Source organism: Panthera uncia, chromosome B4 (assembly GCF_023721935.1).
Source record: "Panthera uncia isolate 11264 chromosome B4, Puncia_PCG_1.0, whole genome shotgun sequence".
Taxonomy (NCBI): Eukaryota; Metazoa; Chordata; class Mammalia; order Carnivora; family Felidae; genus Panthera; species Panthera uncia.
Window position 1 is genome coordinate 33,672,135 of NC_064809.1, and position 17,111 is coordinate 33,689,245.

Here is a 17,111-nt window from a genome sequence, read left to right on the forward strand (position 1 = left end):
CTGAGTCTCTCTCTCTCTCTCTCCCTGAGTCTCTCTCTCTCTCTCTCTCCATGAGTCTCTCTCTCTCTCTCCCTGAGTCTCTCTCTCTCTCTCTCCCTGAGTCAGTCAGTCTCTCTCTCTCTCTCTCTCTCTCTCTCTCTCTCTCTCTCTCCCTGAGTCACGGAACCTCGCCCGAGACCTTAGTTCCCAATAAAGCCTTTGACTACTAAAATTTCTTAGCCTCTGACTCCTGTCTTTACCCTGCCGGAAGCCTGACCCTAACAGTCATGATCTCACGGTTCCTGGGTTTGAACCCCACACTGGGCTCACTGTTATCAGTGCAGTGCAGAGCCTGCCTCAGATCCTCTGTCTCCCTCTCTCTCTGCTCTTCCCCCACTCACATGCACATGCATGCACATATTCTCTCTCTCTCAAAAATAAACATTAAAAATTTTTTTTAACTGAAGACATACAAGAAAATTACAAGCCAACCTCACTCATGTTAGACTGATACAACTAAATGGTAAAACAATTAAAAGCACTCATTTTAACATCAGGAAAAAGACAAGGATGAGTTCTAATACCAATTTCATTAATACTGTACTGGAGATTCTGATTAGTGCAATAAGTGTAATAAATAAATTTAAAAGAGACTTGTCAAGGAAAAAAATTATCATCATTCACAGACAGTACGATTTTCAAAGTAGAAGACCGACCCAAAGAAACCTGGAGATAAATAATGAGGATAATCATACAGTTCAACAAATTTGCTGGATATGAAATCAACATGGAAAAGTCAATTTGATAAGGGTACCATAGCTGAGTAAGATATTAACACTAGGAAAAACTGGGTGGAGGATATACAGGAACACTTTATACATTTTTGTGAATCTAAACTTATTACAAAATAATCTTATTTTAAAAGATTACAAATGATTTTAAAAATTAAGAAGTCTGACAATATTAAGTATTAGAGAAGATGAAGAGCAACAAAAAATTCTTATGTACTGCTGACAGAGTGTACGTTGGAAAACCACTTTGGAAAACACTTTGGCATTATCTTGTAAACTGAACATGTCTATACTCTTAGACCCAGAAATTCTACTCCCAAGTATATACTCAGAGAAACTCGTATACATATGTATAACAATGTTCTTAACAGCAATATTTGTAATAGCAAAGAGGTGAAAATGTCTACTGACAAGATAATAGATGAATAAATTCTGTGATATATTTACACAATGGAATACCAAACACCAGCCAATACATTAACCTAGATCATATATTCTCAGTGTGGATGATTTCGAGGGTTAAAACTGGTTTGGCAAGATGGGGGAATCTTAGGTATTACAATCGCTTGTGGCCCTCCAGAGGGCAACAGTACATAAATACACTTACATCTATGGTATTAAAATTTCATGGGAAAGGAGGGAGATGATTAGGATACAAATGTCTAAAAAAGGATCCATAGGGGACTGAGAAAGAAAAAAATAATTCAGAAACAATGACCTAGGACAGTCTCGAGAATGTAACACTGTGCGAAAAAAAAGCAAGTTTAGAAAAATACATTTAATGTGGTATTATTCACATAAAGTTAAAAATGTACAAAGTAATATATTGTCTAGGTATGTGTGGTATATATAATATACATATACATACATATATACATGTATACATTATATATATTATATATACCTCATTATATATTATATATACTATATATAATATAGTATATATATTATATATTATATTATAATATAGTATATATATTATATATACCTCGTATATACATATCCTCAATATATATATACATACACACATGGCTAAGCTATTAAAAAAACAAATTTCAGAATAGAAGCTATCCTTGTGAAGTAGGTAGAAGCATGCTGGAATCTAGGAGGGGCACATGAAAGGATCCAAACATGTTTGCTGTGTTCTTTTCTTCAAATGAGCTGGCAAATACATAGGCGTTTACTTTATTATTCCTCTTAATTATTTATATGTTTTTTGTTAGTACAAAATATTTCATAATTAGAACTACTTAAAAGAACTATTTAAAAACACCAACTATCACATTACTCTAAGTAAAATCTTAATAGCGAAACTGTATTAATAGTCTTGCTTTGCTATCATCATGCAATCAATATTAAATAATATTAAATGATAATATTGATATTAAACCTATGTTGATAAAAACAAGCACCATGAGTAGCTTAACCTTTTTTTAAAGATAAGAAAACACACAACAGCTCATACCCAGCCACCTTGTTGAATGATGTACTCTGCAGCATAGTCCTCCAGGTACGTCACACCAAACTGCAGCAATGCACTCAGAGGCTCTTGACCACGTCTTGTCAACTCCAAAAGCATTTGTTGTAGCAATATCAGAGGCACCAAAATCTTCAATGAAAAAATGAGAGAGTAAAAAACAAACAGAAATTCTTATAATTCATTTTATATGTTGACTACCAGAAAATGATACTTGGATGCATCATTATAGAATCTCATTTTTATCACAATAAAGGAATAAAACATTGACCCCCTACTAGAATGTCTGTGAATACTGCATGTAGATTTTTATACCATAGGGTGGTGGAAATTATCATTATATGAAAATAACTGGGCTCCTGTGAATGTGTGTTTATGTGAAACATGTATAGGAAATTCACTGAAAGTATTATTTATAATAGCAAAAGACTGAAAACAACCCAACAGGGACTGGTTAAATCAATTTTGGTAAAATATTATATAGTTGTTAAAAAGAATTAGATTATTTACTGCCCTATCACCAAGACTTATTTTCATGAGAAAAGTTATAGGAGAGTGTGTATAATAATGGTACATTTGTGTTTAAAGCACGCGCGTGCGCGCGCACACACGCGCGCGCGCGCGCGCGCTTGCATAATCCTATAGTATCTCTGGAAAAATATATAAAAAACTGGTAATAGTGGCAGCCTAAGAAAAGAAGGAAGTAACTGGTGATAGGGTAGGAAAATAGTTTTCTTTTTTTTTTTTTTTAAAAGATCTTTAACAGTATTCTTTTTTTTTTTTTTTTTTTTAATTTTTTTTTTTCAACGTTTTTAAATTTATTTTTGGGACAGAGAGAGACATAGCATGAACGGGGGAGGGGCAGAGAGAGAGGGAGACACAGAATCGGAAACAGGCTCCAGGCTCCGAGCCATCAGCCCAGAGCCTGACGCGGGGCTCGAACTCACGGACCGTGAGATCGTGACCTGGCTGAAGTCGGACGCTTAACCGACTGCGCCACCCAGGCGCCCCAGGAAAATAGTTTTCAGTACGTATCTCTCTGTACTTATTGCATTTTGTACCATGTTCATTATCTATTTGAAAATAAAAACTTTCAAAATTATCAGCTATTTTATAAAAAGTCATCAAAAATCTAAGGAGGTATTATCATTCCAAATAACCTTATTGCTCAATATTTAAAAACCATCAAATTTATGACAGAGTCGTGCTAGAGCCCCTTGCCTTCCAAAAACAGCTGCACACTGAAAAGAACAAACCATTTTCTTTTTTTTTTTTTAATTTTTTTTTAACGTTTATTTATTTTTGAGACAGAGAGAGACAGAGCATGAACAGGGGAGGGTCAGAGAGAGGGAGACACAGAATCTGAAACAGGCTCCAGGCTCTGAGCTGTCAGCACAGAGCCTGACACGGGGCTCGAACCCACGGACTATGAGATCATGACCTGAGCTGAAGTCGGCCGCTCAACCCACTGAGCCACCCAGGCGCCCAGAACAAACCATTTTCAATTAACCATCTGCATGCAATCCCTTTAGTCTAAAACATCAAGAAGGCTCCACATTCCTGGAAAAGGAATGCAAAAGGAAATGAAACCAATTCCAGTTCCTTATTACTGAATTGCCAAAGTAATAACTGAGGATTAACAAAATATTTCTGCAGAAGAGGACAAACAGAAAAGACAATGAGTTTATAGCCTTACTAATATTCTTTGGCTTTCAAGTAAAAGTAGTCCTGAGGGAATCTATTTCAAAGACTGAAAGAAAGAATGCAACAAACACACATCTTCCTTTTTTAATATTGTAAAAGAACTCCAGTCCAAAATATACTTAAAAACTCCTTCTTAACACTAATGGAGGGATATAGGGCTAATAGGGCTATAAAGAATATATATATTAGGCTTTCTTCACAATTAGAAAACATGTCATACTATTAAAAACAAACAAACAAAAAAACACCCAAAAACCTATTGTTCATCTAGATCCAGTATTTTGTCTTAGCAGAAGCAGTAAGGTACAGCTTGTTGATCAGTCTGACTTAGATCATATCAACTTCAAAGGCCTGCAATGTTCTGTACCTCAAAACATTCTAAATTCCCCTAATAATCTACAAATATGAAATATTTTAAAGTTATTCATATTTAAGCTCTATTATGTCTTAGGGAAATGAGTTGTAAACACTTTATACTTGCTATATAATACTTATTTTTATTTGTTCCAAATTTATCTTTCATATATCAAAAAGTAGATGCCCTAGTTTTACTATGTAATCGTCTAGAGATAAATCTGTAATCCTCTTTCACTACTGTCTTAATTTCAGTCCTTAATCATATTACCTCTCGTTCACTATACTTTTTAGGCTGAAATTTACTAATCTTTTAGTCTGTTCTTCACATGGCCATTCTTCCATTGCTTTAATCATTTAAGTTATTCCTTCCCAGATCTTCTCCAACCCAATTATATCTTTCTTTCAACTCAGTAACCAGAGTGCAGAAATGTTATTTTACAGGACTAACAAATTCTAATTGTAACACTCTTGGTGATACATGCTCTATTTTACCTATTTGACATACTATCTTCAAGGACCTATATGGGGACTTCCAAGCCCACTATCTTTTATGTATAATTTAGATGGTCTTAATATAGTTAAACTCACTTGCCCTGTAATTTTTGTGATCACACACAAAACTTCATGAGTTATTTCTACAACCAATTCCATCAACTTGGCAACATACTATCGGCAATACTTATCACCTTATACCCAATAGTTTTTTTTGCGTTCCCCCTCCCACAGTACTAAAGAAAGTGTTTAAAAAAAAACCTGGATCCCCAAGCATCCATCCCTAGAAGGTCTCCACTATTCATATCTCTAGGACTCAAAAGCAACCAAATAGTCTTAGTCTTTGAATTCCTCTCTGTAAATCATTTCCTTGCTAAATGATAGTAATCCCCAAAAACATAGAAGTTATTTTTTCCTCTAATAACTTTGGTAAAGAAATGCTAAAGCAATTTTGACCAACAAAAAGGAATACCTCCATTTACTGTCTCCTCATATGTACTATATGGCACCTTCCTCCAATAGGTTAGACTTTGCTAACAACATTATCTTTTTATTAAAGAATATATGAGCTTGCCTGGTGCAGAAATAAAATATACTAGTTTACAGCGTCAAGGGTCTCTTCCAGCAGAATAGATATTTGTGATTATAAAATACATATTTTGATCCATCAATCTACTATTCAGTAACCATGCCAGAACTTAACAATTCTAATAAATGTCATATCCCACAAATTTTATCTGTATCTAATCAATTGATTAGGTTTGAATGTTTGTCCTATCTATCTCAAAATAAAATTTGAGACTACCAGGCATTATGTATCACACAGTGTAATGCAACAGGAAATAGGGAACACGACCAATGAAGTATTCTTGCCAAAAAGATTAAACCTAAATATGATTAGGCTTCTAGATCTACCTACCAAGGGAAAGGAAATATAGATACAGAAGAACGTTAAGTGACATCTCAATGATGTCAATAAAATCCAGAAAGTAGGAAATTTAAGAGAAATAACTTGTAAGTAAAGAAAAACACAAGAGGGAGGATAAGCCTACATATTAAAAGACACTTAAGTCACGTGTTACATGATCACATTTATATGAAATATCCAGAATAGGCAAATTTAAAAAGACAGTAATGTTGCCAGGGGCTGAGAGGAACAGGAAATGGAGAGTGACTACTACTAAGTACTGGGTTTCTTTATGGAAAGATAAAAACGTTCCAGAATCAGATGGTAGAAATGACTGTACAGCTCTGTGAATGTACTAAAAAAACCACTGAACTATATACTTTAAAATGGTAAATTTTATGGTATGAATTATATACTAATTTTTTTTTAAAGTAAAGACAAGAGAATTATCAACCAAATGCAATGCATGGGCCTTGTTTGGATCCCAATTCAAACAAATCATCTTAGAAAAATACCTTTATGAGACAAGTGGAAAATTTTGAATAGTGAATAGATTATGTGATGACAGAATTATTGTTCATATTTTGAGGTAAAATAGTGGTATTATCAGTTGGTTAAAAAAAGGGATATATCATCCTTAAAATACATATTAACATATTTATGAAAAAATGATATTTAGGAGAGGCGTCTAGGAGGCTCAGTCAGTTAAGCATCTGACTCTTGATTTAGGCTCAGGTCATGAGCTCATGTGAGATCAAGCCCCGTGCCAGGCTCTGCACTGACAGCACAGAGCCTGTTTGAGATTCTCTTTCTCCCTCTCTCTTTTCCCCACCCCTGCTCATGCACCCATATGCTCTCTCCTTCTCTCTCAAAATAAATAAATAAAAACTTTTAAAAAATATTTTTAAAAAATGATATCTAGGGTCTACTTCAAAGTAATCTGCAGGGAGAGTGAGAAGAGTACGGGGGAAATAGATGAAACAAGACCAGCCATATGTTGATACTTATTGAAGCTGAGTGATTTTGCGTATGCTTGAAATTTTAATAATAAAGATTTTAAATATTAGTGATTAAATATGCCACTAAAAATTAACCAAGGCAAATATATTTATTTTTATTTTTGCTATTATTTTTCTAAAGTTTATTATACTATGAACAGTACGTACTAACACTATAGCTGGTTCTCTTTTTACAGTTACAATGTTTATTCTATTTTATTATTTTTTTTTTAAGATTTTTTTTAAGGTTTATTTATTTAACTTTTTTGAGAGAACGTGTGTGTGAGCAGGGGACGGGCAGAGAGAGAGGAGACACAGAATCTGAAGCAGGCTCTGGGCTCTGAGCTGTCAGCACAGAGCCCAATGTGGGGCTCAAACTCACGAACTGTGAGATCATGACCTGAGCTGAAGTTGGATGCTTAACTGACTGAGTCACCCAAGTGCCCCTAAAGATTTTGTTTTTAAGTAATCTCTACACCCAATGTGGGGCCCAAACCTATACCCTTGAGGTCAAGAGTCGCACGCTCTACCAACTGAGCCAGCTAGGTGCCCCTACAATGTTTAGTTTAACAAAAAGGATATAAGGAGAGTGAGAAAAATAGAAGGCAATAAGATGTAAAGTGTGGTGTATCTCTGGATGCCATTTACATTCAAGGTCAAAAAATACAGTGATTATGAATGTGCCATAACCAGTTATGGAATTTTACAAGTAACATAATTATAGTTAGCAGTCCAATGGCACACGCACTTGAGCATAACTGTATTTCTGGCAGAGTCTATACCCCCAAGAAAAGGTAAAGCTAAGCATTTCAAGGCTTTTTCTCTTTGATGGTTTTTTTTTTTTTCCTCAGAAGCAGATAAGTACATAGGGAAAAAACAATACCCATGTAGGGGTGGTGGAGAGAAATAAAAGAACCTATAATTTGGAGATAATTACTACATATTATTTAATATTTTGGCACATATTTCAATTATTTTTCTAGGCATACACATACCTACATTTTTTTTAAGTTTATTTATTTATTTTGAGAGAGACAGAGACAGCGCAAGTCGGAGAGGGGCGGAGAGGGGCGGAGAGGGGCAGAGAGAGGAGACGGAGAATCCCTGTCAGCGCTGAGGAACCCAACTGTGAGATCATGGCCTGAGCCAAAACCAAAGGTCGGATGCTTAAATGACTGAGCCACCTAGGCGCCCCATACATACTTACATTTATATATGTACTTTCTTTTCCTAAAGAATCATACTATTACACCACTGAATTTCCAAAGTGCACCAATTTTTCCTTTACTATGCTTCAAATAAATAGAAAAAATAGTTATAATATTGATCTTCAACTTTGCCATTCATGCTTGTATGCACATTAGGCTAGGTATTCCGTTTGAAAGCATGAGCGTATCTAGGCCTTTGAATGGCATATGCTATTTCTGGGAAATGTATCTGTAGGCTAAGCATTGCTTTCTACAAATAAGTACCCCCTTGGTTTAAAAAGAAGAAATGCATATTGAAGTAGTTTCACGATTTGATTTGTTTGCCATTATAGGAAGCAAGCTGGTGCTAAGTATTTTTAAATGATTAAGTAAGCAAGCTTAACAGTAAATCTTCCTTCAGGAATGTGTATTAAAATTATGGAATGGGTGAAAGACTTGGTAGGGGGAAAAAGTGGGTATGACTAAATGGATCTTTATTGCCCTATGATCCATCCTTTCTTTGAAAGTTTCTGAAGAAAAAGTGGAAAGATCATTTTGTTGCATTCCTCCATTCTTGTTTTTAAAAGAACAAGTCTCAAGTCCTATAAATGGCTTGTATTGAACTTTCACATTTGAATTAAAGACTGTTAAACATGAAAAAAAAAAAAAAAACTATTAATACAGGTTTGTGACCAACATTTTTCCTCTTCTTTTGATATAAAGAGTATTCTACCAAGATGCTTTTAGAATCCCTGTACGATAAACTGATATTCAGTTTATCCCTAATGTGGCATGCTCTGTGGACATTTTACTCTCTTCTCTCTGATGGGTGTTTCATTTGAGCTTTCTTTACCTACCAGACAGCCATATTCTTTTCAGCCCTAGAGGACTTAATAGGAGAGTAATAATGGATTCAGCAGAGCAAGTAATGCTCTAACTGGCATGCCTCATTTACATGAGGTATTCAAGCCACAGCCATGGCCTTTGGTCCAGATGAGAGACTAAAATGAAGCAGAGAATGGAAAAATTAGATGGGTGAAGACAAAATAATGAAGTCTGGGGTTTACTCAGATTTTTTTTTAGGATAACCACAGGATCAAGGGGAGGAGAACATACAAGAATTGATTAACAGTTACTAGTCAAGAATCAAGAATGACAGAAAGATAACATAAAATAGGGGAAGAAGGCTAGTAATATTAGGTAACTAAATATGTGTTATTTGATATACTAAGAAATATATCATAACTAAGCTCATTTTTATTTATATAACAAACAAATCTATTTCAAACATCCAAATAAGAGGGTTTTTTTATTCCAAGAAAGGAAATAAAACAAACTTCTTAAATAAGTTATTTGTAGTTAAATAACATAGTAGAACCCCATCCATAATAGTGACTATTTGAGAACAAGTTCTTAGGTGTTAAATGTAATGTTAATAGTCACTGTTTACTGAGTGCTTACTATGGTGCCAGGCAATGTGCTAAATAAGCATTTAACTATATTATGTCATTTAAATCTAGTAAAATTTATAAGTTATTATTAGGTCCATTTTATGTATATGAAAATTCAGATTTAGAGGGGTACCTGGCTGGCTCAGTTGGAAGAGCAAGCAACTCTTGATCTCAGGGTTGTAAGTTTCAGCCCCATGTTGGGTATAGAGATTACTTAAATAAATAACAATTTAAAAAAAACAAGAAAATTAAGATTTAGAGAGCTTAATGGACTGTCCAAAGATATGCATCTAGTCTGTGGCAAAGCTGATATTTGAAACAAGTCCAGTTACAAAGACTATGATGATAATTATTACACTATAATGTTTCTAAAGCCTGTATTATAAGGTGAATAAAAATAATACTCATCAATTAGGTAGTAAGGTCACATGATTGGACTCATACTATTAACAATTCTGAGTAGAGGGGCAGGGGTGGGGGGATGGGTTAAATAGGTGATGGGGAGGGGCACCTGGGTGGCTCAGCTGGTTAAGTGTCCAACTTCAGCTCAGGTCATGATCTCGTGGTTCATGAGTTCGAGCCCCACGTTGGGCTCTGTGCATGGAGTCTGGAGCCTGCTTTGAGTTCTGTGTCTCCCTCTCTCTCTCCCCCTCCCCCACTCATGTTCTGTCTCTCTCTCTCTCTCTCTCTCTCTCTCAAAAATAAACATTAAAAAAAATTTTTTTTAAATAGGTGATGGAGATTAAGGAGTGCAACTGTTGTGATGATATACGGAATATATATGGATATATGGAATTGTTGTCTGAAATAAAAACTTAAATTCAGAGTAGACGTGCCTATTTATAAAAGTAATTCTACTGAATTTTCTTATTCCTAGCACAATATCACTAAGGGCCACACTTCTTCCTGAGCTGAGCCTTCCTATATTGCATCCCCTGAGACTTTCTGCCTTTTCAAGGTGATAAATAGATAATACACTCTGAGATCATAGATAAGCAGTATGGTACAGTGGAAAAAACACTAAAGCTGGGATCAGAAGATCTGAGATCTCAGCTCTAGTGCTGGTTCCAATATTTCCTAACCAAGGGGTCCTGGACAATTCATTTAACTTTTTTCTCTGATTACTCACCTGATCTAACTAAATAAAAAAATAACAAAACAAAAGGTAATAAAGTCCATTCTGCTCTCTGCAGAAGATGGTTGTAATGATCCAATGAGATGTGACATGAGATACCTTGTAAACATAAATGGTATTACTCATTTAAGAGAACCAGAGGAATAAAAAAACAAAAAAACAAAAGAGAGAGACAGAAAGAGAGAAAGAGAAAACCAGAAGAAGTGGTCTCCCATGTGAAGCTCTTATTCTTTTCTACTGCAAGACATACACACAGGGTAACAAATAACCATCTGGAGATAAATGTCATATCCAATATAGAAAAATGAAGAAATGATGAAAAATTGAGAACAGATAGGAAGAGCGGCACACTATGGGACACATATTTTTGGGCCAACCAAAAACTTGTAGCATTAACCAAAAAACCACTTTAATCAAAAACATCCACTTACACAATTGGATTTATGCATTAAATAATGAGCTCTAACAGTTTTCACTTCTATGACGTTAGCAATTTCTCCTGCACTTTATCAACACACTAAAATTTTGTAAGAGAAAAGATAATTTGGTTAATACCTTATTCCAGCCGCTGGCATGAACTGTGGTCTCCAGTGTACATTCCCGATATGCCTGATATGTCACTGGCCTGTAGAGATTTTTTTTTAAAAGTCTGGGTCACAAAGAAGGAAAATTCTAAATTTCCAGATGAATAAATATACAATCACTATTCTGCTGTTGAACTTTTTGCTAAAGTACCCAAGAATATATTCCACATATTGTTTTGTATGAGATGTGGCTTTTAACATTTGGTATGCATTTCTCTTCAATCACTCCCTATAGGCTGAGAGGTATGCTACCAGCTTGGGAAAGCAGTTAACAACACAGCAAGATAAACAATCACACTTTTAAAATAATTGAAACTTATCCAACAGGATTTCCATGTTGCAGATAAACAAACACTTGGGTTATTAAAATAAGATCAAATAGTAACAAAATGATCTCATTAATAAAATTAAAAGCACAAATTTAACTTTTTTAAAAGGGAAAAAATTTAAAACACTTAAAAATTAAAGACACATGTCACTGAAAGACTTCTCCAATTGAGGATATAAGGAGTTGGAATAAACTAGGGCAGTAAATGGAGCTCTATTTTTAACTTGGAGTCTTATGACATAAAATCCTGGAGGGCAGAGATAAGCCTTTCTGATCATTTCCATGTAAGTTCTAGTCATACCAAAATCTCAAATCACTGAAGGATGACAACACTCACTAATTTATTGAGGGTTTTAGGCACTATGTGTAAGACATGGTTGGTTTCATGTACAAATTAACAACAACAAAAATACTTGGTACCAAGTAGCATATGAAAGCATCAATAGCTTGAATATTAGATTTAATAAAATTTACCTCCCCAACTTTTGTGGGCAAAGTATTAACATATATGTAAATCTTGCTTTTATAGGATTTTGAAATCCATTCCAAAGGCATTTCTATTCTGAATCTGGTCTGTGATCTCTTCAGCCTAAGAATATTTAATATTGATGATAGTTACCACTTATTGGTAGCCTACTGTTCAGTTTTATATTTTTATATGTTTGTATTTTATATTACCTATCATCATTTTACACATTAGGAAATTGAAGCTCAGAAAAGCGAAGAGACTATCCCCAATCCACACAGCTAGCAAGCAGCAATGTAGGAATTCACACCCAGCTAGCTCTGGGTCCAAAGGCCACACTATTCGTATTTTAATTAGGATTGTGACACATGACACAATAATGTCTAGACACTACATACAGCTAATGACCATTTGAAATGTGGCTAGTGACTGGGGCACCTGGGTGGCTCAGTCGGTTAAGTGTCTGACTTCAGCTCAGGTCATGATCTCACGGTTTGTGGTTTCGAGTCCCACATAGGGCTCTGTGCTGACAGCTCAGAGCCTGGAGCCTGCTTTGGGTTCTGTGTCTCCCTCTCTCTCTCTCTCTGCCCCTCCCCCACTTGTGCTCTGTCTCTCTCTGTCTCTCAAAAATAAATAAATGTAAAAAAAAAAATTTTTTAATTTGAAATGTGGCTAGTGATATATTGAAAATGCAATATGCACACTAGATTTCTAAGACTTAGTAAGGAAAAAAGAATGTAAAATAGCTCATTAATATTTTTATATTGAGTACATGTTAAAACTAATATTTTGAATATATTGGGTTAAATAAAATATATTAAAATCTCAATTTTTAATATGGTTGCTACAAAACTTTAAATTACATATATGTGATTTGCATTGTATCTATTGTACAGAGCTGGTCTACATACTTCAGAAAATAGTTCTGATGACACAGGTATCATTCTTTTATACAAGTCAATATCAAATTAATTCTGCAGTGATGCTGCAAGGAGGTAAGATGCATGGGTGACCTCTTTAATAAGATGTTATGTACTACCTTCCTGATACTACATTACCATTAAAGTAAGCTTAGAATTTTTTAGAAGCCCTACACTAAAAACCAGGTAGTTATAAAACTTGAACTTGATACTATATAGTCTACCTACCTATATTCTCCCTGAAGCTTTACTCGTGTATATCAGTCCCTTCACTTCCTTTCCTGAGCTGTTTGAGGTTGCTGTGGGTCACAGTAGTCCTTATTGGTAGTTTGTCTATCAGGCTAGAGTATTTTAGCATCCTTCAGAATGAAACATGATTTGAATCATTATATGTACACACATATATGCACATAAAAGATCCAGCAGATTAAAATATTCAAAGGAAATTTAATACATAGAAAAGCAAGTAGCTGAAAAATCAGCCCTATCTAATGAGCTATTTGAACAGAGCAAAGAAGAAAAAGGGGCAGGAGGAAACCTTTTCAAAATGCTGGTGCTTGACTCTACAAAGCATTCTGGATTAACTTCCTACTTGAACAAAACTGTTTGGAGTAGGTGGTATTTTCCACCTTAAATATTATTCTCACCAACCTGTTTAATACTTCTAGTCCATCATCAATTAGCTATTTTTAAGGTATTAGTAACAGAGCTTAACAACTTTCAAGAGTAAATTACTGAAAAAAATTTATTCATAAAGAAGCCAGACTCTGATTGGTACCAGAGGTACCAATTTAAAAAATAATTATGTCAAGGGCGCCTGGCTGGCTCAATCAGTGGAACGTGTAACTCTTTATCTCAGGGTTGTGAGTTAGAGCCCCACATTGGGTGTAGAGATTACTTAAAAATAAAATCTTAAAACAAACAAATAAATAATTATTTCAGTATTCAGGGTTTGGGCGAAAAAAATCACCAAGTATTCACCTAAATGTGTATTTTAAAATATAATCTACTTTGCAGTGAGAAGATATCAGTATTTCCTCTAGATTATGAAAAGGATGCCAAAAAAAAAAAATACTTTACCTATATAACACTGTTCTTCAGAGTGTTTATAATATCCCAGTAAAGTTGAAATTAATAGGTGGGGAAATTTAGACGTAGAAAGAAATGGTTTTCTTAAAGCCACTAATAGTTTATATCCAAGCTAGAAATGCAATGTTTTCCCTTCTACTACTCAGTTATTTTACTCCACATCCCAATAGCTTCTAAAAATTTTTTTGTTTTTGGCAAAACAGTAGGTTTCTTCAAATCTTACATTAACCCTTGATATATAAAATACATGAAAAGATAGCTATTCTGGTTTAAGAAGCAGGAGAAGGCCTAACAAGTTCCACCCACTCACCCCATCCCTTACCTTCTCAGGGCCCCTAAAGGCTCCACAGAACACTCTAAAAGCTACTGCTGTCCATCCAAATTTCCTATCTATTTTCTGACACCCATAATCTTCTCTTCACATTTATATAAAATTAAGAAAATCCAAACATGATTTTCATTTCAGTGTCCTACACGTAATTTGGATTTTTACATTTGCTCATGTCACCAGAATATGCAGAAACAAACTGAATTTTCCTTAAATGCAAAGTGCTTCCTTCTAATAAACAGTAACACACAAAGTTTGCCTACGTGAAAGTAAGGAATTACCTTATAGCAGTAATTTAGCATCTGAATTTTGACCCTTTTAGTGAAGAAACCAGTCTTCATCCTGTTTTAGATATCATTCTTCACTAAAACAAATTTTTTCTAATTCATACCAATTCCTTAATGATTCTCAGCAAGAATTAGAGGAAAAGAAATTTTGAGATTTACAATAAATGACTTGGTTCTATTTTAATATACTTTCACTAGGAGCTTCTTGCCTTTAGCTTTAATGATCAAAACCACAGCAGAGAAGTTCCCACTATAAAAACGTGGCAGTAGTTCCATGGACAAGCCCAAAGTTTAGCCACATTTGGGATACCTAAAATACTGATATGATGCTAACCCCATATTACAATGCATAAAGCCCTAACCCTTACATTTATGTTGGCCACTAGACAGAATGGTAGTAAAAAGTGGTCAGGACAAGTGAAATAGCTTATATTTATATTTACAAAGCAGTTAAAGCATTTGTTGAAACCTGACAGGTCAACAAGTAAACACAAATGATCAATCAACTGTTCCATGCTGGAAGAGTTAAATTACCACTTTGATGTAAAAGTTGTCACTTAAAACACAGAGATGCTTTAGGAAAGCAAAAGAAAGAAAAAGTGAAGAAAAGTAGAAGAAGGGACACTGTTCATCTAAAACAAAGCCTTAACTAATCCAGTGCTGCCTAAGAGATCCAGAGACTACTTAGAGAACCACCTTCCCCCTCAGCAAGAGTAACTCACTGGCTGAGGAGCATCTGCAATGCCTTTTGTAGAGGCTCTTTCAGTTCCTGCGATACTTTTTCTCCAAGATGAGCCAAGCAGTCTTCCACTGAGCTTTCTGGGTTAGCAGGGCTGAACACGGGAGAAGTATGACGGTCAAAGCCTGTGCTGGTAAAGGCTGAAGACAGGGTAAAAGAAAAATCAATTTTAATACATAATATCAAAAGTTGTGCTACAGGGCGGGTACCTGGGTGGCTCAGTCAGTTAAACATCCAACTCTTGATCTCAGCTCAGGTCACGATCTCACAGTTCGTGACATCAAGCCCTGAGTCAGGCTCTGCACTGACAGCACGGAGCCTGCTTGGGATTTTCTCTCTCCCTCTCTCCCCCTTCTCTGCTTGCTTGCTCGCTCGCTCATGTTCTCTCTCTCAAGATAAATAAACATTTAAAAAAAATTTTAAAGGAAAGATTTTTATGGAAAATCTTAGTTTTAGGAGAACAAAAAGACTAAACGGACATGCTAAAATACACAAGCCAATTTAGTATGTTACTACATACCAATTTCAAGTAAGAATGATAAATGAAAGGCAACTCCTAGCTCTATCATACCACTTTGTATGGTTTTTTTTTTAATGTTTCTTTATTTTTGAGAGACAGAGGGAGACAGAGCATGAGTGGGGAAGGGGCAGAGAGAGAGAGAGAGAGGGAGACACAGAAACCGAAGGAGGCTCCAGGCTCTGAGCTATGAGCATAGACCCCGATGTGGGGCTCAAACTCACAAGCTGTGAGATCATGACCTGAGCTGAAGTCAGATGCTTACCCAACTGAGCCACCCAGGTGCCCCTCACCTTATATGTTGTTTTTAAGATTTTGTTTTTACCTTTATAAATGTGGCACCTATTTTTTTTTTAAGTTTATTTATTTTGAGAGAGAGGGCACATGGGGATGGGGGTGGTGGGCAAAGAGAGAAGGAGAGGGAGAACCTCAAGCCCCTGATGTGGGGCTCCAGAGGCCAATGTGGGGCTCCAACTCACAAACCATGACATCATGACCTGAGCTGAAAAGTCAGTCACCCAGCCAACTGAACTACCCTGGCGCCCCAAAATGTGGCACTTCTTAAATCAGACTCTAATCAGCTTACTCTACCTTACAGGATGAGTCAATTACTTTCATCCCTTTTTTTATTTTTTATTATTATTTTTAATGTTTATTTATTTTTGAGAGAGAGCAAGAGCACAAGGGAGGTACAGAGAGAGAGGGGGAGACAGAGGATCCAAAGCAGGCTCTGCACTGACAGGAGAGAGCCCAATCTGGGGCTCAAACTCATGAACCATGAGATCATGCCTTGAGCTGAAATCGAAAGCTTAACCTACTGCACTACCTGGTGCTCTTCATTCCTTTTTTTCAAAGTTTTTTATTTTAATTCCAATAGAGTTAACATACAGAGTTATACTAGTTTCAGGTATACAATACAGTGATTCAACAATTCTAGAACTTTCATTCCCTTTTGGGTTTTTTTGGTTTTTTTGTTTTTTTTTTTTTTTTGAGAGAAAGAGACAGCACGTGCACGCGAGCAAGAGAGGGGCAGAGGAAGAGAGAAAAAGAGAGAGAAAATCTTAAGCAGGCTCCGCTGAACCACCAGGCGGCCTTCATTTCCTTGTTAAAATGAACTTTCAAACTCAATATTCCTGCATGTGGATAAATTTTAAAACTATGCAAGTGATACAAGTACACGAGTTGCACATAAAAGAAGCAATCACAGCTTCTCTCTCCTCAGCTCAAACTACTAGCTTCTTGTCGGTTTCCATGTTATACTGCCATACTCTAATAACTAGAGGAAGAACAAGCAGAATTATTGTTGCTCCAAGGTACAAATGGGATACAGAGCAGAAAATCCCAGGAAAGCAAGCAGCTAGCACCCATTCCCAAA

The 17,111-nt window shown here is 35.6% G+C and overlaps 1 protein-coding gene across 7 annotated transcripts in view; it reads right to left on the reverse strand.

The window, feature by feature from the left end:
• BCL2L13 (BCL2 like 13) overlaps window positions 1-17,111 on the reverse strand; it is an 87,820-nt gene that overhangs the window by 33,257 nt on the left and 37,452 nt on the right. For 4 of the 7 annotated variants that reach the window (XM_049624836.1, XM_049624832.1, XM_049624830.1 and 1 more), the window contains 3 exons: window positions 15,203-15,359; window positions 11,034-11,103; window positions 2,236-2,379 (listed from right to left, as the gene is read on the reverse strand). In XM_049624836.1, the coding sequence (XP_049480793.1) occupies window positions 2,236-2,379; window positions 11,034-11,103; window positions 15,203-15,359 (371 nt within the window). Of the gene's footprint in view, window positions 1-2,235; window positions 2,380-11,033; window positions 11,104-15,202; window positions 15,360-17,111 lie in introns of those variants that run through there. The other 3 variants (XM_049624834.1, XM_049624835.1, XM_049624833.1) reach the window with 3 other exon arrangements.